Source organism: Vanessa tameamea, chromosome 16, assembly GCF_037043105.1.
Source record: "Vanessa tameamea isolate UH-Manoa-2023 chromosome 16, ilVanTame1 primary haplotype, whole genome shotgun sequence".
Taxonomy (NCBI): Eukaryota; Metazoa; Arthropoda; class Insecta; order Lepidoptera; family Nymphalidae; genus Vanessa; species Vanessa tameamea.
The window spans coordinates 10,623,248-10,646,300 of NC_087324.1; the positions used below are offsets into that span (position 1 = coordinate 10,623,248).

At 31.8% G+C, this 23,053-nt stretch overlaps 1 protein-coding gene across 1 annotated transcript in view; it reads left to right on the forward strand.

The window, feature by feature from the left end:
* The window catches only part of LOC113399262 (GTP-binding protein REM 1), a 137,808-nt gene that overhangs the window by 97,370 nt on the left and 17,385 nt on the right, over positions 1 to 23,053 (forward strand). The window contains exon 2 of the mRNA XM_026638355.2: positions 5,747 to 5,962. Coding sequence (XP_026494140.2) covers positions 5,747 to 5,962 — 216 coding nt within the window. The remainder of the gene's footprint in view (positions 1 to 5,746; positions 5,963 to 23,053) is intronic.

The window sequence follows — 23,053 nt, forward strand, 5'->3', positions numbered from 1 at the left end:
TGCTCGGCAGTAAAAGAACTAGTGAAGTGCCATTAATGCGAAAATAAATTTCCTTTGTTGGTGGATCAAATTCTTTTTCTTGGATAATAGTTTCGAATTTATTTTACTACGACAATCCACTGATCCAGTGATCCATATCAAGTATGCTTTGGTTAATTTTAACACTGCGGGTTTGTCTTGGCTGGTTTTCTTCCAATGGTTCCATTAAAAATTCAGTGATGGTTGCCTGATTTCGACGTGGTGGCCTTCTAAAACCTTCTGATCCAAACTGTCTTTCTACTAGGTAATAATCTCGTTAAAAATTGCAAATACGAAATTGAAAAACAAGATTTAAATTTTCTTACAGGAATTAGTCGATCTAGCCAATTTAACTCGATTAATTAAGGCGGAAAGTTTAATCCAATGTTTAAAGCCACAGTAAACTTAATTGAATAAATATTTGTCTATTGTCCCTTTTTAATTTACCCGAAAGCTTGCGATAGAGCGATAGTAAAACGTTTACAAAGCAATTTATTTTTAACAAAGCAATTAAATTCTAATTTAATTTAATAATCATTAAAAGAGGAAAAAAATGTCAACAATAATAAAAGTATGACGTCATAAGAATACTATTAACGATTTTAGTCACGGCTACTGCATTGGACATATTGTTCTCAAATGCGTGTGCAAGTAAAACCTGTACCTGTAGGTACAGGTTTTACTTGGTAGTAGGTTTGAGCAATCTCCTCTAGGTACCTCCAACTGATCGCATATTCTACCACCAAGCGCAATACTCAGTATTTATGTATTCCAGTTTAAATGGTGAGTGAGCCAGTATAAGTTCAGCCACAAAGAACATAACATTTTAGTTTCTAAGGTGGGTCTCATATTGGCGATGCAAGGTATGGTTAATTTGTGTTACAGCGCTTGTGTCCATGGCCAGTGTTGACCATTTACCATCATGGGACTAGAATCTAATACCGCCGTAGAGATTTCTGGTGTAGGACCATCTATTTAACGTGTTTTCAGATAAGAGTGTTAATGCTCTTGCACAGTTCAAGTCACTATGGAGAATTTCTGAACAAAAAAATCCATAAACCTTTTATTGGTTCGACCCCGGGCATAAATCTACAGTGTTTTCTGTTAACCACTAGATCAACAAAGCAGAGAGAAGTATATTTAAATCCAAAGGCATCAGACACACCTCTGAAATCGCACTTGCTCGTGAAACACTTGTAAATCTCCATTAAAAGTATGACGTCAATTCCTCGGACTTGCTTGTTTTAGCCTTTGGTTTGTGTTTGTGCTATATTCGATCCCATCAGGCCAAACAGTCTGCTACACATTTGTGTGTAAGCAAACGGTTTGCAATTATAATTGTTACATTATTGTTCAGTGTTTTGTTAAGCCTACATTGTAAGAAACACAATTAGGTTGTAAGTCATTTTGTAGTTAATTCCTTCGTAACCAATGTTCGAGGAATAGCAATGGAATATTGTGAATAATTATTTCCTCTTGAACTTGAAGAATAATTCATTACACATGTTTTGTTTTGAATGAAATTTATTTGCAATAAAATTATTGTGAACCTTTGTAGTTTTGTTGATGTAGAATTTTCGGTTCAAATTAACAATTTTTTTTTAAAATAATATTATATGAAACCGCGTACTGTTGATATATGAAATACCCCTTTCTATGAAAGACACAAAGAGAATAGGAATGATACGGAATGGTCGCCTGGACGCATAACGCTTTACTTACGTGACTATTTCTGCCACATCTCTCTAATATAAACCGTGTAAAAGAACCTCGTTCCAAAAAATGATATTAATCCATCGTTTGTATATTTCCCCTAATCTCAGCAATATCTATCTGGATTATCGTTCCATTTTCGCAAATAGATAGGCTGATTCATGAGTATTAAAGGTACATAGTTCATGAATGCTTTGAGCAAATTAACTAATGGTATGATTTATAGATTAAGTCGAAAAAATAACGTGATTCCTGAGAGCATTCATGGCGTTCGTTATGTAAATCGATGTTCTCTCAATTTATTGCTACAACTGGTATAATGATATGATTGAAATCAGTTTAATTATAACTCAACCTTATAACCTTCACTCCAATCTGACTTCATCTAAAAATATAGGCACATTTTAAATATTTCATTCGTAAAATACAATTCTGGAAATGACTTTGTAAAACATAATCACGCTGTTATTATGTTTCATAACGCTTAGCTTTGTATTTTTTTATACATACGTATTTTTATATTTATAATTGTAAATTTGGTAAATATCTCAATACGGAATCCATTCGTGCGTTACGTCAATCGATTCTCATGATATCCTCTCGCGTCTGTTTCTTTAAATAGTTAAATGATGGAGTGTCTGGAGAATTCGTATTCGTATTGCTTTCTGTGTAAGATTGCTTTGCTTTGTGCCATACAAAGCAAAGCAATGTTATATTTTTTTTTATTTAGAGGATCTGTTAAGAGTGTCTGGGAACTGCAATGGTACCAAAACACTGGTTAACCTACCACAACAATACAAATTAATGCTGTTTTGCGGTAGGATATATGATGAGTGGGTGATACCCAGACGGGCTTGTACAACGCCCTACCACCAAGTACTAATAATCTTATTTGTCTGATGTATTTTTTTTACATGCGGGTGGTAGACTATCGTCAATCAATAAACGATATATATATTGAATATTGATAAGATAATCAAAATACTGTAATGTAAAAGTAATTTTAAGTAAAACTTTAAGTAAGTTAAGTCAGCCCGTAAATATCCTACGATTAACTAAACATTTACTTTAGAATTTCATTCGACACATGTAGGTTTTCATACGATGTTTTTCTCCCAAAACTTTAGTAAATGTAGGATATTTCAGTGGGACATTAAAATGCTGTTTCTTTACTTTACTTTATAATCCAAAATACAAAAGATCTTTTTAAAATCTTGGAACTAGACTCCTTTCGGGATGTTTTGATCAAAATAGGAATAATTACAGTTGCGTCACAATAAATTGTTATACATACATAATAATAAACATAATCAGCCTGTAAATTTCCCACTGCTGGGCTAAGGCCTCCTCTCCCGTTGAGGAGAAGGTATGGAGCATATTCCACCACGCTGCTCCAATGCGGGTTGGTGGAATACACATGTGGCAGAATTTCGTTGAAATTAGACACATGCAGGTTTCCTCACGATGTTTTCCTTCACCGCTGAGCACGAGATGAATTATAAACAAATTAAGCACATGTAAATTCAGTGGTGCCTGCCTGGGTTTGAACCCGAAATCATCGGTTAAGATGCACGCGTTCTAACCACTCGGCCATCTCGGCTCAAATTTTTATGCATGTATGTATATTCACAATAATATGGGACACACTACTGATTTTCTTACCATCCGGTAGAATCTACATTCCGAACCGATGGTGTGATACGCAGGTAAAAAGTATATTTTGATTAAGTAGTAGTAGTTTTAGTGCCTTAATTGAGCCCTTATCAAAACAAGTATCTACCAATAGAATCTATTCATTAGTACATACTTATATAAATTTATTTTTGATACAGACTCATAGTATGGCGTCTCATGTATGACGTCATATGTAACTCAGTATGCGGAAACTATTATTTACTCATCGAGACAAATTTATAATGTGCGCAAATCACAGAAAATCTCTTACGAATATAAATATTAAAATGCGTGTTATTTGTAACTTGTTTTAGTCAATTTTATTTTAAATTTTCGTAAAGCAAAGTCCCTGGAATTAAGGTAACATTATCCCATAATGATCGAAGATGTCACTTCGACACCGATAGACAATCGAATATATTCCCGTGCCTCGGAAAGTACGTAACGCTATTGGTTATGTACCTGACTTCTTTCGTGGTGTGTTGCCGGATTGTAATTATAAATCGGTCTCCAAAATCACATATATTTAATTTAACTCACTTGGCCAGTATGAAAATACCAATACAATATTTACCATCGGCATTTTCTTTGAACATTATCTTTAAACGTAGCTCACATTAAAATCTTGCTATTACGTAGTAGGTATACTGTACACTAAAACTAATTATAATTAAAATATTTTATGTTTAAAATTCGAATGCAACGAATATAAACATGAGTAACGGACGCGTGAAAGTTTGTATACTCAAACTGCGCGTGCGCAATCGTTTGGGATTGACGTCATCAACATTTCACAACAATGAATCTGACATCACATGTCGAAACTGTTCGTTTCAGATACTGTGGTTACATTAAAATATAGTACTGATTTGTGACTTCTATTTGAATTTTTAAACTAATAAATATTACAATTTACTCTGAAATTTTTTTTTTTTTTAGAAATATATATAAGCTATAAATAAATTATAAGCTCGTCTGGGTACATCCCGCTCATCAGGTATTCTGCCGCCAACAATAATAATAATTATTGTTGTGTTACGGCTTAAGACTTGTGTCCTAGTATCAAGGTTGGTAGCGCATTGGCGATACAAGGAATGGTTAATATTTCTGACAGCGCTATCTATGAGCGGAGGTGACCACTTAACATCAGGTGGCCATCTTGCCGGTCCACGTACCTATTACATAAATATATATAATATATATTTATTTTATGGTTCTCATATACTATTGATACCTGTTCTACAAATGTGTTAAATCAACTAACATATAAATATTTGACGCTGAATATTTATATTTTATATAAGTAATCTCCCTGATTACTCGTTTCACTTTTTACACAAGTGGAGCCTTGGACACTTGCATCACATGAATAGCATAATTAGCGACATAATCCCCGTCGTAAGGCGTAATATGACTTGAAAGATATAAGCGACTAGATAAAGAGTTTAAGCTTCAGTTTCTGAAACGCTGATCACTATAAAATTCGCTTATACGGATTCAATATGAACGCTAATTGATTGCAGTCCGCAGATTTTTTTAACATTGCCGATTCATAATATAAAATCAATTTAAAAAAATACATTGGTAAAGAAGGCATATTGTTCATATATTATCAATACAAGATCATAAAGATGATAAAAAGCGTGGGGTTTATACTTTTTGACTTCCAGGCAGGGTATATTATATACATATATGATTGTATTTAACAAACATAACTTTGTATTTTAAATGTTGAAAAAGAGTAACTACTGAGTTTCTTGTCGGTACTTCTCATTAGAATTTGCATTCCGAACCGGTGGTAGCTTCACTTAATATAGTTTGTTAAATGCCGATTCAAAAGTGCTTGTAAAAGCCTACTTGAATAAAGTATATTTTGATTTTGATAGGCGACCCGTGAGCGTTCACATAAAATCCAAATCAGTTAATCTAACTATGAGTTTTATCAAGAGCTATGTCCAACTTAAATCAATAAAGTTGAGCAATTATATTTGAATAAATTTAAGGATCCTTTTACAAGCACTTTTTAGTGAATTAACAAGATATAATTAATGTAAAGTTACCACCGGTTTTGGTATGTAGATTTAAGCGAGAAAATTCTACGAGAATCTCAATTGTTGCGCTTTATTACAACATACAAATTTATATTTATACGTAGGTATACATAATATGTATGTGTACATTATATATATTTTTAATAACTTAATACTGTTTTTTATTTAATAAAACCTATAGATTAAGTGAAAATAATATCTAAAAGAAATCAAAAAAATCAATAATTGCCATACCAGAATTTCTCATAACTGCATATAAAATATTAAAACTTGTATCGTTTTTCCATCAGGCATAGTGAACCGAGGTGATTCGTTCCGACGACGCCGATCACGCTCCGGCAGCCTTGCACCATCATCACCCGCGCAATCCGCACCAGAGTCCCAAGAACGCCGTCCAGTGGCATGCCATCGTGTTGCGATGGTCGGCGCTCCTGGAGTTGGCAAAACTGCGCTCATCAGCCAGTTTCAGACGAGCGAATGTATAAACGCTTACGACAGGCAAAGAGGTAATATATCACTTTAATTATTCCGCTTAATATAAGAAAAAAGTTTATTTATATAATAACATATCTACTTTTGATAATACGTAATAATTTACGGGACAGACATACTAGACAAAACATATAATGGTTATTAATTAGTTTTCCTGAATATGTTTATTATGTTGAATAAATATATTTAATTTAAAAAAAAAGATTTATTCAGAATGGACAAACGTGCTTTCGGAGACGAGGGAAACATTGTCACTTTCCAAAGCGGACTGCTACTTAAAATTACTTATCAAGTAATTTTACTCAGGGTCTTCGTATTCACAGCCTCAAAAACTAGCCACTAGTCCAAACGGCAGTTAACTTATAACACTGTCATGAGTTTAGTTAGTAATTAACGTTTCTCGATATTAATCCACAAAGCGTAAACACCTTGTTTCCGAGTGATGCATTATGTCTCGTATTCCATCACTTAAGAAATTATAATCTACCGTAATGGTGTGTGATCACATTATAAAATGGAAGTGAGTTAGTGACGTCAGAAAAAGTGTTATTTCTTATGATTATTTAACCTTCCTATCGACATTTAAAATCAACTTCTCGTCCATTTCGGTACAAATACTATTTTTCATAGTGAGCAATTCGGTTTTACAAGAGGTCGCTCGACAGCTGATGTGGGAATAGCACTTCTTAAACATATTTACGATGCTTGGGAAAAAACACCGAATGCTATTGGAGTATTCTGTGATTTATCTAAAGCATTCGATTGTGTTAAACACGAGAGGCTTCTGTATAAGCTCAAATACTACGGTATTAAATCTCTTTGCTTCATATTTAAGTCAAAGAGTCCAGCAAGTTTTCATCAATGGCATAAAATCTGCAAATATCAATATACAAAGTTAGTATTACATATACAAAGTTAGTATAATTGTATTTAACTAAAATGACTGTATTTTTAGATATTGAAAAAGAGTAACTAATGAGTTTCTTGCCGGTTCTTCTCGGTAGAATCTACATTCCGAACCGGTGGTAGCTTTACTTTAAATAGTTTATTAAATGACGATTCAAAAGTGCTTGTAAAAGTCTACTTGAATAAAGTATATTTTGATTTGATTGGATTTACAAAAATGCACTAACAAAAACTAAAACTCTTTATTCAATATAGAACCATATTGACTGTCAAAAATCTACCACCAGTTCGGAAATAAGCACCCCATCCAAGAAAAACCAACGAAAGAAACACATACATATATTTTTTATATCTAATATAACATTTATGTATTTTACATACATATAAATTTTTTTAACGGCCATTACAAAGTAGTCACTTGAACAAAGTGAAATAAATTAACGCAATAGTAATTTATAAGTACGTTAGAAAATATTTTCTCAATTAAAAAACTTAAAGGTAAAGCAGAAATAATGTAACATACGATCTAAATATTCTCTAATTACAATAATCACAGAGGAAAAAGAGCAAGGCATTTTATATCACCTTATTGGATAACTTTTATATTGAAACGTACTTCTATTAAACATGGACATCTAAAGCGAACATTCAAATATTTCTTACTTTTGAATAAAGGATATATTTGAATGAAAAAGCTTATACTGGGTAACATCTTCTATCTCGCTTTCTTGCAATCCATGGGTGATTTCGTGAAAAGAGACGGAAATAATAATAATAAATAAATATTGGACAACATCACATGCATTACTCTGATCCTAATGTAAGCAGCCAAAGCACTTGTGTTATGGAAATCAGAAGTAACGACGGTACCACAAACACCCAGACCACAGACAACATAGAAAACTAATGAACTTTTTCCGGGATCTCGGAATGGCGTACCCATGAAAACCGGTGCACACACCACTCGACCACGGAGGTCGTCAATGAGTAACAGGAAGACGGGAAAGCGCGCGCTGTTTGATTTGACCAATGAGCGATTCTAGAGTTAGTCGATGACGTTGCTTATTACTAAGGTGAGATTTCAAATGTCTGATCATATGCGACTACTGTAGGACTCAAAATATTTTTAGATTATTTGTATCATAAAACGCTTTATTCAGAAAGTGTTGTACTATTGTGTGGGAGTAAGTCAAGGAATATGAAAAAATCTAACCAATATAGGTATGTTAAGTTCTTCAAAGTACATTCGCATTATAATTTAAAAAAAAAAAATAATTGTAAATCTAATGTAATCATTGAAATGTAGATTCCACAGAAAATGAGCTACAAACTCAGATAAATTCTACAAAATTATTCTTTTTCCTTAATTATATTCCAGTTCGCTTCGCTGGCCATTAAATACAAAGGGGTAATGATCAAAGGAATTCAAAAAATTAACAGCCAATTTACTCACAAAGTCGCGCCTCTTCACGTTAAATTATTGAAAAAATAGATCTAGAACCATCTACGGACGATTCAAAATCGATTGACCATAGTCTCATAGGTTTATATACGATATTTCTCATTATATATATAAAATATATATAATAAAAACGTTTGTATAAGCATATATAACTAGATACGCTTATAAAAGAACTTTGATATATTTTTTGGCACTATACGATACGACCAATGCATTCTGTAATTGTCAAGGAATACATTTAAAAAAAAAAACAAATGTCAATAAAGAACTTTTAAAAATCAACACGTCATTGCGAATAACAGAGATTACCAGGACAAGAACGTATGTAACGCAACCAACCATAATAACGCTAGTTTTAAGATAAAGAAATACCTCGAAGCAATCACAAAGCGTAATCAATGTCGAATTGGACACTATCCATAAATCAGTGTTTAAATAAATCTTTACAATAAAAATGTTATTTGAAAATTTACTTGAAATCGTTTATCGCAGACGATCGTGAATTAAATTAATAAAATAGAATATATATATTTTAATTTCTATATCACAAATAATAAATTAAAATCACACGTTAAGAGATAGAACATTATAGAGATAATAAAAAAGATAATAAAAAGTGTAGAAATTAATATTTATTAAATTTCATGCAGGATAAATATTAATTGAATTGTATTTAATTACATATGTAACTTGATTTTCGTAATGAATAAATACTGATTCTTTTGTAGGTTATTCTTGGTAGTATCTTTCTACTTGAAAATAGTATATATTTTAAACAATTAAAATATAAATCATTATTTAACAAATTCAAATAAGACTTCTATGTCTGAACTAGATACACAAATATGTGTATGTTAATTTTTTTTTTCTTTAAATGAATTATGTCATCTAAACAAACAATCAAAATAAGATAAAATTACAATAATTAAATAATTAAGCCTCAAATTTATAAATAACCATAAATACGGATGAAATTTGCAATCAATCAAAATGAAACATATTTAAGATCAAAGATCGAAAACTTAATCCGGATAAGCAATTAAGGCCAAAATCAATCGATGGATTTACGCAACATTTTTATACAAAAATATGTTTACACGTCGGTTCTTAGCCTAATCTCTAAAGATTACTTACTGTATCTAAATCTATATCTAAACAGCTTCTAATACGTGTCAACAACCAATCTGTCAAGTTTGACGTTTCTTCTTTAATCCTAAAAAAAAAACAATATTTAAGGGTTAATACTTATTTACCAATTTCTTATTAGTTATATTATATAACTGTAATATTTCAATAAGGTCAAAAAAGGTTATATATCATAAAAAAATATATACTCGAATGATTCATATTAACAAGCACTAAAACAAACCTTCGATATTAGATCGATCAACCAATCAATCATACAGGATAAGTGGCCATTGAATCGCCTGAGATGCGGCTCATCCACTTTTAATTACTCTTGATAACAAAGGGCAACTAATTAATATCGCAGATTGAGTTCTCGAATTCTTCGAAAGCTCTCCGACTCGACTACGATTCTTATTTGAAACACACCTTCAAATTTATTGCTAATTAATTTAAAGAATACAAAAAATGGGCTTAATACCTTCAATTTTAAACATTTAGTAAACTGCTTTCTGCCTACGGCTTCACTCGCTTGTATGGCCGTTGTGTACCCCTGACAACTAGCGTTAAGGCAGAAAAACGTAATGAACTAATTAATAATCAAAGTCACATTCGTATTTATAATAGTTTTTGTTAATCAACAGCATTTAAAATTATATGTTCAGAATTATGATTAACTAGCGACCCGCCCCGGCTTCGCACGGATGCAATGCTAATACTAAATATAGTACAGAATATCTTTATATCACAGCTTTTTGTCATTAGACAATACAAACCGCTATGTCCCTGTGTTTTAAATCTGTAATATCTTCGAAAATATTCATTTAAATTACAGGCTGTAAAGGGCCATATTGATCTATATTAAATGCACAATCTATTTAAGGGACTTTATTGAATAAGGATTAATCCTTTATTGCTTATAATCGCTTTGTAGATATGCCATTATTTCTCGTAAAAAGTAAATGATAAAAAATGGTTATTATGGGTTGTATAAGAAGATAGACCAAACCCTAAGAGATAGACATATAACATCTATGACATTTTTGTAGACCTTGTTAAGGTGTACAATGCTGTAGTACATTATTTTGATCTATCTCGTAGGCTTCACAGGAAGTATTTCCAACGTAAGCGAAAAAAAATGTGTTTATTTACGACATTGCATTAGAAACCTCGAAAATAATAGAGAGCGTTTAAGGGTTACAAGACATTTTTATTACGATGCATGTTTATTTGTTTTTTTTTTAATAAGGTTCAGATTCGCATAGTATTCGTTATAAGCTCGTAAGGATAGTGAAAAATTAACCTGAAATAATATTTATCAAAACTGTACAAAAATTTACTGTATTTTATAAGTTTCAAAAAAACTTCCAAACGGAAATACATTTTAGTATTCGAATCGAGTCGCTTTTTTTATGTTTATTTATGACTAGCGAGCTGGGTTATGCTAGACGTCCTCCTGTCTGTATAATAAATATTTAAATACACCTTTTAATGACATTATTTCAATTTAATATTGGACTGTAATATATAGAAATATATACGTCGTTTTTCGATTTAGCTATATAACTTTTCTAAAGAATTAATCATTCATAATATATATTTTAGTGTTCAGGCAGCGTTAATTAGAAACGAAATTGTTCGACGATTTTTTCATCGACTTACGTTCCAAAATTGGCTCTTACGACAAACCCTTTAATTTTAATTGAAACCTTTAATATTGAGTCTATATCCATCATAATAGTGATTCTAAAATTGATGCAATCGTTTTGGAAATCATCTTAGGAACTTCGACGATAACCTCCTTAATTTAAACTCACAAACATCATACATTTATAATACAGACGAAGATACGATCATACGATAAAAATATATACAAAATCGATTTTCGTCCTTTTGCGTCCTTTAAATGGTTAAATCTGGATAAAACTTCGACCACGTACCCCACTCTGTTTGCATTAACATGTAGAGAACAACCAGGCGTGTTTAAGTAAAATATTAAGCAGTGTTGCGAGTGCTATGGCAAATAAAACACAAACATAAATAAATAAAAATCTCTTGAACAACTAGTAACCTCATGCCAAAGTGAACTCTAAAGTAGTTCGATATTTCAAAAATGGAACCGTAATTTTTTTAAATGATTTTTTTTCTTATTTTTATGACTCATGTCGAATGAAATTTTGGAAGTGTTCCACAATAGTGTTTTGCCTTTTCCTACCATGTATAGCTAAAAATTAAGTTTAAAATATCAAAAGGTTGTATATAACTGCATATTTGTATATATAAATACATTTATTTAGACATGAAGTTAATACTTATTAATAAAAACATCAAGAAATTGTTAACTTTATTCTTTAGTAATGTTCACATACGGTATTTACATAAACACAATAGGAGCTGATAATACTAACCAATGAAATAATTTCGAAATTGTTTTGACAGAACTTCAATTATTGCTATCTCATTCTCACGCATGGGATAAACAAGGAAAGGAATACTTCTAGTATTGTTGAATGAATTTAGTTTGGGTGTTAAACAAAAGCGCTTTTAATGTAACGGTAAGGTTTGTATATTACTAGCAACCCGCCCGGCTTCGTACGGGTGCACTACTTATTGTAAATATACTACGAAATGTAATTATATACAAAGTTCATAGCTCTTTGTCATTAGACAATACAAACCGCTGTGTCCCTGCATTTTAAATATCTATTATCTTCGAAAATATTCATTGAAATTACATGCTGTAAAGGGCCATATTGATTTATATGAAATGCACAATGTATTTAAGTTACTATATTTCAATAAGGATTAAAGCTGTTTTACTTAACATTGCTTCGTAAAAAGTAAAAGATAAAAAATGGTTATTGGAGGCTGTCCCTAAGAGACAGGCATATACTTTTTTTTTTTTAAATTTAATTTACAACATCCACGGGCTCACAGTCGCCCGTGCTTTTTTTTACATTTTATTTTTATAAATTTTGGCGTTATTTTATATTTTTACTGCAGATCAGATAGACAGCAGATCTTCGCTGGACTTCAAGCTTGTCGTCTTCTTGGAAGACGTTCCACACTGACACTTTTTTTTTCCAATATAAAATAATATATAAATAATCCATAATAAATAATATATAATATATAAAAATACTGTATATAGTAGTTGTTTTTTTTTTTATCCTAATTAGTGCAATCCAGCGGGCCCTGCTCCGTCGATCAGAGAGAGCACAGCCTCGGCGACTCTGATGTCGCGTTTATGTATAGATGCCTTGAGGCTGTGCTCTAGGATGGTCTTTTCTGAAACACCCGCCGCTCGGCCGATGAATCTGCCGATAGCGTCGCTGCCATCGTCCGTGTAATACACACAGGCACATACCATCACATACATTTTATAGACTTTTTAAGGTGTACAATATTGTAGTACATTATTTTGATGTATCTCGTTGGGTTTAGCCAGCGTTTGCAATGTAAGTTTAATAAATGTGTTTATTTGCATCACTTTAGAAACCTCTAAAATGTTCCGTGTTTCTCTACTATATTGTGCATGTACTATATATATATAAACATACCTCTTGAACCACTCTATCTATTAAACAAAACCGCATCAAAATCCGACGTATAATTTTAAAGATCTAGGCATACACAGGGACAGACAGATAGCGGTAAGCGACTTTGTTTTATACTATATAATGACGTCTTATTTTTCCAATAAAATAATAATAATAAAACCATATTATTTCAAAACGTTGCTTTATTTTTTTTATCTCTGTATTATTTACTAGATAATATTTGTTAATGTGGTGGATTCTCGAAAATAAAGGACTAACCACATACAGCCGAGATATTCTACGGTCAAACCACAATGGTATGTTTTGTTCAGATCAGTAATGGATAACATAGCTGATGTCTTCATAGGCAATATTATAGAGCAAAATAATATTCATTTATGTAAATATTTTTATAAATATAAATAATCTTACGAGATTTTCAATTAACATGGTTATTTTTCTCTCTCAACAAGAAGAAGTTAGAAGTCTCGTGAACAAGACATTCGTAGATAATGTCGAAATATCGAGCTCCACCAAATAAAAATAAAAAACATGGTAAATATCCCGTTTTAAATACTGTTAGTAATCTTACGAGATATTTTAATTTGTTACAATTTATCACAGTATACCTAATAATAATCATTACCAGATTTATATATATATTTGTATCAGTAGCTGTATTTATTGATTGATTTATAATATCACGCTACGACCCACGGGAACAGAACAGTTTAACGTACACAGAACGTAACGTAACAGCTGTTCCGTCAGTTCTGCTTTAAGTCAACTGTTATCGCTTTAATATATAGCTATATAAAGCCGGTATCAAATAAATTTAAAAGATGAAATCTTACAAGACATACATCGAAACTTCGAAAAGGTCACCATAGATTATTTTCATGTTTTAAAAAAAAAACATTATACTTCTTAAAAAAATTGAATTCGAATTAAATATAAAAACTTATTCAGCAAAGTCGCGGAATAAGGTTAGTTGTAATAGAAAGTGACTTCGTTACAATAATTAACTTTCATCAAAGTAAACTGCATTTTCACGGTAGAGTTTATAAGTCTTTGGTAAACACGGGTATCATTTCACAAGAAAACAAATTAGATTGATAAAGGTTACATGCGAAGCGGAAATAAAATAACCGCAAAAGATTTTCCAACCCTATTATTAGTCTTATTTATTTCCACTAAGGTAAAAGTAATTTGTATTATTTCGCTTTATACATCGAATTTATGTTAAACTAGCGACCCGCCCTGGCTTCGCACGGGTAATAAAAATAAAAACGTTTATGCGCACAACATTTGTGTTTTCACTAAGGAATAATGTAGATTTTTTTTAGTATTGGATTATTAGTTCCTGAGATTACAGTATAATAATAACACATTTTTTTTTTCATTCTTGATTTATTAAAAGATACTAACTTTTATGTACTAGTATTATTCGCACGCGGCTTTGCTCTCGTTTTAAGAGCATATTGTCAAGTGGTATAAATGTATACTATGTCCTCCTTAGAGTTCAAGTTTTCATCATACTAAATTTGATTAAATTCGGTTTAGCCGTTTGATCATAAAAGAGCAACAGACAGACGGACGGACAGACAAAGTTATAATATTAGTATTGATAAATGTAACGTAGCTTTCTACTACTGATTTTTTTTTTAGAATTGTATATGTGGAATTCATTTCTTCTGGAGATTATCTCGTAGATACAAACAAACAAATTTTTCTTCTTTATGATATTATAGTTAAAGGGATCTTAGGTCGTTGAACTTTTGACTTTTGATTGAGTTCGTCAGTTGAATTAAACACCGTAATTACTTTCACTAATTGTAATATATTAATACACTTTGGAGCTGTGTACTCAATGGTCGCTCAAGCCAGAGTGCACTGGGTTAGAACGCGTGCATCTTAACCGATAGTTGCGGGTTCAAACCCAGGCAAGCACCACTGAATTTTCATGTGCTTAATTTGTGTTTATAATTCAACAAACATCGTGAGGAAACCTGCATGTGTCTAATTTCAAAGAAATTCTGCCACGTGTGTATCCACCAACCCGCATTGGAGCAGCGTGGTGGAATATGCTCCAAACCTTCTCCTCAAAAAAGGAGAGGAGGCCCAGCAGTTGGAAATTTACAGGCTGTTAATGCAAAATCGAAACATTAGTTGATCGGGTAAAAATCAACTTAATTTATTAATAAACATTTTAAAACAACTTAAATAATCCGCAACGTTTTACATGTTATGCGGAACACTAAGCAATTTTAACAAATACATCTATTAAAACCTTACAAGAAAACTTACATCTTGATTTATTAAAAGATACAATTATGTAAAACTAGCTGTCGGTCGCGGATTCACTCGCCTTTTATTTAGTCATCAGGTGTAATGATAAACAGGTATTACGTATGGCCCCATCTTAGAGTTCAATCTTGCTTCATACCAAATTTCATCAAATTCTGTTCAGTAGTTCGGCCGTGAAAAAGTACCAGACAGGGCTACTATTGCATTCATAATATTTGTATAGAAGTCTAGTTTATCCACAATATTTAGGGTGTAAATGTGCCCAGATATTCTGTATGAAACATATTTGACACACTAATACATTAACAGTCTATTCCAAACACAGGCGGAGTTACGACAAATAAACAATTCTTGGTAAGGGCATGTTATGCGGAGGAATGAGGACCATGTTGTGAGAAAGGTTTTGAAAATGGATGTGGATGGATATAGAGGCAGGGGACGACCAAAGAAACGATGGATGGATTGTGTGAAAGACGATATGGTTAGAAAGAATGTTACTAGTGAGATGACGTCCGACAGAGAGGTATAGACATGCTGCGCCGACCCCAAGTAAAATTGGGATAAGGACTGGAGGATGATGATTAAATTGTTGAGATATCTGTCAAGATCTTGATTAATTAGTAATTATTTGTGAAAATATGGTGTTTTGAATATCGGCGATTTTTTTAATCGATACTTTTGAAGTTTCATTAGAATAAAAATATATAAGATAAACAAACCTTTCTAAAGTTTGTTTATCTATAGCACTTTGATTGAAAAGGCTGCATTATTGGCTTAGTTTGATAACGGCTATCTAACCCAAAATCAGCCGTGAGGTCGTCAATATCATGAGTAGGATTTTTAAGCATAACACAAATGTAACAAGTCTTATAAATTAATTTAAGTAAACCGAATAAATTTTTGTCTAAATCATACATCATAATAGCCACTGACTTACAAATGACACAAATATACTTGCTTGTATCACTAACAATTCAAAAAGTTTTATCAATGACAGTATATAAAAGACCACGATACAAGTATAATAAACTCGATTAGACCTCATCATAAGGCTGTCTCGGGAGATTTAGATCGTCGGGAAAATGTCACTGAACGTAAAAGAAGTTGATCCAATTTTGGCAACCTCTATAAACGAGTATCAATCCTTATTGTGTTACCGTTAAGGTTTATAATAGGTTGTGTTTAGTTCTATTGAAAAGAGTCAATTTTGTCTATTCATTTCTGTAGTTTAAGGCTCGAATTATATAGATAATTCTGTGGCTTCATATTTCATAGAAAGAACAAATTTCTTTTTTGAAAATTTTTGGTTCTATTGAAATTTGTATTTAACTGCTACGAACTGTCTTTGAATTTTAAAAATTCTTGCTTAATTTATAAAAACGGAATTAAAATTTCGAAGAGAATTTAGAATTTGATATATTAGGTACTTAAAAATAAATTCCACTTCGGGGATTAATTTTGGTATAAATATTCTAAGCGATAAATTTCAATATTTCCGTTGCTGCGGGGATGGTCATGAGCTTCATTTATTTATAATTTATTTTAATAACACTAAGTCTGTAATTTTGATTATGATATATGAGGGTCTTTTGATGTATGTACATCAAAAGACCCTTTTTGGCAAAGGTCAGTATGTCATATATTTAAATACTAAAAGCATCAAAAACAACACCGCGATAAATACTGGCAGTGTTTATGAACTATTTTAATGTTTAAAATTGCAACGCTTTGGGAGACCTTCACAAGGAGAATAAGACTATTTAAAAAAAAATAGCAACATCTAAATTATTATTAAATATTTCAAAAAAAGAACGTAGAATTTCAATTGAGTATAAAAAAAACATGAAAGTCAATGTCTTTCTTTACTAGAAATGATTTGAAGCAAGAAAAGATAAATCATTAATCTATTTTACTAAAGTCGTCCAAGGCAATTTACCAGACAGGACAGTTCCCAAGGGACGGAACCGACTTATTAATTAAGGCAAGATTTTCTCTATATTTTTATTATTCTATTAAATTTGTAACGAAAACTGAGCGTGCTTACATGTCATTCAATAAAATAATGCTAATGTATAAATATATCCATCCATTTTATTTATTATTTTTATATAATATCACCATGATATCGTTAAGTACTGTAGAAAATACTATAGAAACAATATCAATTGTAAATATTGATTATTTTGTGTTTGAAAAATAAAGTTGCCAGTTAGAAAAAAACGTATTCTATAACTAAACTTCTTTTGACGTTATTTGTTTGACTTTCTCTTTAAAAAGTTAAAGCGTTTACTGTTATTATCTTTAACAATACATGCATATGTTTATTTTATAAAATTTTAAGACTTTCAAATCTGTCACATAAAAAAATATCTGTCTGTCTGTAGTTTTCAGCGCGATCGGTTCTAATGAACTTGGATCGCCAGTTCTTTCCTACTAAGTACTATGTCCAACCAGAAACTACAAACGAATCATATCAGAATTGCACATCAATAAGAAAAATATTCTTTGGGTGAAATCCGACTAAACAAATAAACAAAACTTTGTAATATATGTTTTAGTATATATTAAGTCAATTGTATAGGTAAGGACATAGCCAGTGTAACAGTCAAGGTGTCAGTGTGTGTGTTTTCTTTACTGTATATATTTATTAACTTCTTAATGTTATAGCATTATATTTTGTAGCATTCCTCTCCAAACAATATTGATAATAGCCCATTTATTTAATATTTCTTCATCAAAACAATCAACTGACACTCACTTATCAGTTTGAATGCCTTTTAAATTGACGTCTCATCACTGTTATACATAAAAGGTGATAAAACATCGATGAAGTAATATACTTATTTTTACATATAAAATTCCGACGTGTGTGTAAGTATGGTTTGTGTATTAATAATTCATTTATATATCATCGCGCCGTCGTCTATGTCTATTTTTTTTTTTAAATATTCATTTAATCCTGAGCCAGCTTCCCAGCACCATTCGATATTTAAAAATTATTTTATTTATTCATGGCTGGCATGGAGATAAAAACTTTATAATTTTACTCGTAAGAACTCGGAACGGACAGCTGAAATATAAAAACGCAATCACAATATTCATTCAAGAATTGACACGAACCAAATATTCTTATTTAAAAAAGGAATACGGAATATTCGGCCAAGAAATTTTTAGGCGCGGTATTCTGTCCCATGATTGGAAAATCTTTAAACCAGTTTTTTCATTATTTTGTAACACAATTCTTTAATTATTTGCAACTAATATTGCTACGATAATTATTTTGTCAATTAAGATAGCATTCAATATTATTACGATTACAATTCTAAATTACTTTCACAGTATAAAAAAATCATTTTAAAATTATTGATGATAGAAAACTTTTTTAAAAGTATAACAAATGCCTTTACACGAATTGAACACAATTTCTTGATTATTAATAAAGGATTCAACTACTCTAACATATCGGTTCTAAAATATCTTGAACCAAATAGTCGATGCAAAGATTTCAAAGCACAAGTTTATGTTAATCCTCTTTATAAACACGATAAAAAAATTATCACCATAATCGAGAAATCGTAGTAGGAGTTTACTTGTGGGCTTCGTGCAAGCCCGTCTGGGTAGGTACCACCCACTCATCAGATATTCTAACGCCAAGCAACAGTACTCAGTATTGTTGTGTTGCGGTTTGAAGGGTGAGTGAGCCAGTGTAACTACAGGCACAAGGGACATAATATCTTAGTTCCCAATATTGGTGGCGCATTGGCGATGTAAGAAATGGTCAATATTTCTTATAGCGCCATTGTCTATGGGCGTTGGTGACCACATACCACCAGGTGGCCCATATGCTCGTCCGCCAACCTATACCATAAAAAAGTAGTGCTTACAACTTAACTATTACTAAGTCTAGTAGTACTTAGTGTTTATTTTACTTAATCTGTAATTGCCTTTGCGTATCTCAACAACGAAAATATGAAAATTGATCAATACAATATTCTTTAAATGCATCTTTCTTCTATCCCCATTAAACAATTAATAGTATGTACATCAAACTCTTTGCTTCAATAGATAAAATGTCTATAAAAATCTAGATATATATGTATATAATTATACCCGTGAAATTGTAAATACCGTCAAATCTATCTCGCAAGATTGTTAGTTCTCGTAAGATTGAGAACAGTAAATCAACCAACAATAAAACGTACAAAATTTCGATAGTTGGTAATCTGTTGTTAGGTTAGTGCTTGTAATATAACTGAAATTCACTTCGATAGAATCTACGTAGTAATTTACCCAAAAATAAAGCGTTAAATTTTAAGGAGTATGTTTACAATTTTACGATGTCATATATACACAGGCGTATCTACATATAGATACATATGTCATAGGGATTAATATTAATATTCAAAGGGACAAATTGAATTAACCCAATCAGAAGAGGTTGGGGAAATTACATGAGTATTCGTTACCCAACACACGTGCTCATTACGACGTATTCAAATAGAATTTAATAAGGGCAACATTATAATTCGTAAGTTAAACTTCTGTGAATATCTTTCGACTTTTGAATAAAGTCAAATACGAATATACAAAGTGCTTTAAGTTAATTTTTTTTTTATTAATGTCATGTCGTGTCATGTAATGAAAAAGTTTCTTTGAATTTTAATTGGTAGATGTCAAATCAAGTGAAATCAAATGTTAATAAAGTTGGCTCTTACGAGCATTTTTGAATCGTCATCAAATAATAATTACCTGTAGAACTGCCACCGGTTTGGAATGTAAATAATCAGTGTATCTGTTTTATTCCTAGCCATTCTTTATCTTTCTTCCTTATCGTTCTACTTCATAATTGTATCGTATTTGCTTCTAGTGAAACTCAGCACTTAGTAACTAACAATCTCGACGACCTCCGTGGTCGAGTAGTGTGTACACCGGTTTTCATGGGTACGCCACTCCGAGGTCCCGGATTCGATTCCCGGCCGAGTCGATGTAGAAAAAGTTCATTGGTTTTCTATGTTGCCTTGGGTCTGGGTGTTTGTGGTACCGTCGTTACTTCTGATTTACCATAACACAAGTGCTTTAGCTACTTACATTGGGATTAGAGTAATGTATGTGATGTTGCCCAATATTTATTTATTATTATTATATGGATAGATTTATAAATTTATTCAATAGGGTGGCTAGTGATCACTACCGAACATAGACAGTCGCTCTGTAAGAAATATTAACATTCCCTATTTCGCAAATGGGCCGCTAACTTTAGGTGCTAAAATGTTATGTCCCTCTCACTCGGCTTCAAACTGGAACACAACACTAACCATAGAAGTCATACGAGCTTATGTTGTGATGAACTGATTTAATTTCAAATATCATTATATATACATACTCGTATATGTTGAAGTCGGCGAAGATGGCGCAGTAGAGTGTGTGCTCAATAAAAAAAAGGAAACACGATGTGTTGAATAAACGAGGAGCAGCGTGGTGGAATCAGCCCCAAAACTCTTCTAAAGCAGACCTTAGCCCCAAAACATTTACAGTCTTTACTGGGTATCTTACTGAGAGGTCACGAAGTCACTAAGATCACGTTGTTCAATTAGAAACATTCCTTTTATCTTTTTCTTGTACGTAAAGAAATGAGTAAATAATATTTTGAATTTAGAAGTCGGTAGATTGCCTTTGTAGGCAGCCTTATAAGTTATATTGCGTACATATATTCTTGTTTGTTTTATATCGTCTTTTTTCCATACAAATGTATTGGATTATTATCAGATTTATAAGTTTGTTACCAAATATGTACAAAAAGAAACAAAGTAAAAAAATCCTGCATAAATACAAATTATGATCGAGGGGAATTTTGGCAAAAATGCTAATAACATTTCCTCGTTAAATCGCAATTCCGATAGTCTAGTCGAAAATTGTCCCTGATATCAGTGGATGAATAAAACACAGAACATTTGTTTTAAAAAAAAAAGTGCTATTACAATGTCCAAGAGTTTTAACTGTGTACGGCACAATTTATAATTTCAAATATTATTGATAATACTAAACTTGTTTTTGAATTTGGAAGATAATTTTGTTTTTTTTAAGTCGCACTTGACAGCGTAACTTCTTTTGGTAAGAACAATATCATTAAATTATTTAAGAAGGCGTAAAAGGTAAATTGCTTTTCGTTGTACGGTTTGAATGTTTAAGATTTAAGGTAATCATTTTCATGTACGTACCGACGTTTTATTTGTTACAAATCTCAATAGCTCTTGATAAAATTCGCCCAAGAGTTATTTCACGAATAATACGTGGTCAGTGTGTAAATAATTGTTAATATTTTATACATATTCGTTTTCGATATTAATAATCCAAGTCATAATCAAATGTTTATTTTTAATATAGTATATAATATAGCGCAACATCTACCTAACAACCTCAAACTTCATGTCTTGGTTGCGTAACCACACCAGCAAAATCAGTACCCAGTGATTTGTATCAAAAAAATTACATAATGAAACTTCATCAAAAAAATTTAAAATAATTAGTAAAATTATAGCACTAGTGGACATAATTACATTTACTTTAAACCTTAGTGTTGATTAATTAGAAGTCACGCCAACATTTTGATTAATCGCTGATCGATATACGAGTGACTAATTGAGGGAAAACCTGTTATTAGGTATGAAGATTAACGGACGGTTTTTTTCATCAAATACTATCGATATATAATGGTTAATTTACATTTTGTCATATATGGGTTTTATTAGTTAATCGTAATCGTATTTGTAGGTGTAATTTTAATATAAACCAAATGAGAAATAATTCAGAAACTGGACCACTCGGTTGTTCGTGAGCTCGAATGACTTTATGAACGACATAAAGTATAATATAATTAGGTATATATCTTGCAGCAAAATACCTACTTTATCTCACCCTGTGGGTGTCATAAATACAGATTATTTATTTTTGATAAGCGCATCGTAAACCCTTATGGGGAATCATTAGCAAAATATTTTCAAGGAGTTTTGTTTTGGAGACCGGCCGCAGAAGGATGTTTTTTTTTTTAAATAAAAGCGGTAGCGAAATAGGTCAAAGGACCGACGGATATCCGTGCTTTCCGAGTCACGGGAGTGTTAACACTAAAAAACCCCAATAACTTTGTCCTAGCCACTAGAAAAACGATACTGAAATAACTTCTTTTTGTAAAGACTCTTGGTTGGTTCGAAATAATATTTAGAATTATATCACATTTCCATTTGCATATGTAAATTAATGATTTTATTCAACTACTGGTATAAATCCTAGAACCAAAAAATAGGTAGGGTTTTGTGCTAGTCTTTCTGGGTAGGTACGCGTCGAATAATTTTACCATCAAACAGCAGTTCCCAGCACTGTTGTGTACCAGTTTCAAGGGTGTGTGAGTCACTGTAACTACAGGCACAAGGGGCATAACATCTTAGATCCCAAGGTTGATGGCGCATAGGCCATATAAAGAATGTTTAATATTTCTTACAGCGCCAGGGAGGTGGTTACCACTTACCACCAGGTGGCCCGTTTGCTCATCCGCCCACCTATATAAAAAAAATATTATTTATGCTCTAATGAATTCCTAGTATATTTTTAGAGATATTTTATTCGTAGTTTATTATTATAGATATCTTTTTTTTGTTTTAATAATTCATAACAACCGCACGTCCGCAGCTCGGTATCTTCTTCCAAGCGGAAATAAAAAACGCCGCGCCACTCGCCCCTCGCCGCGTCACGCGTCTTGTAATGCATAATAT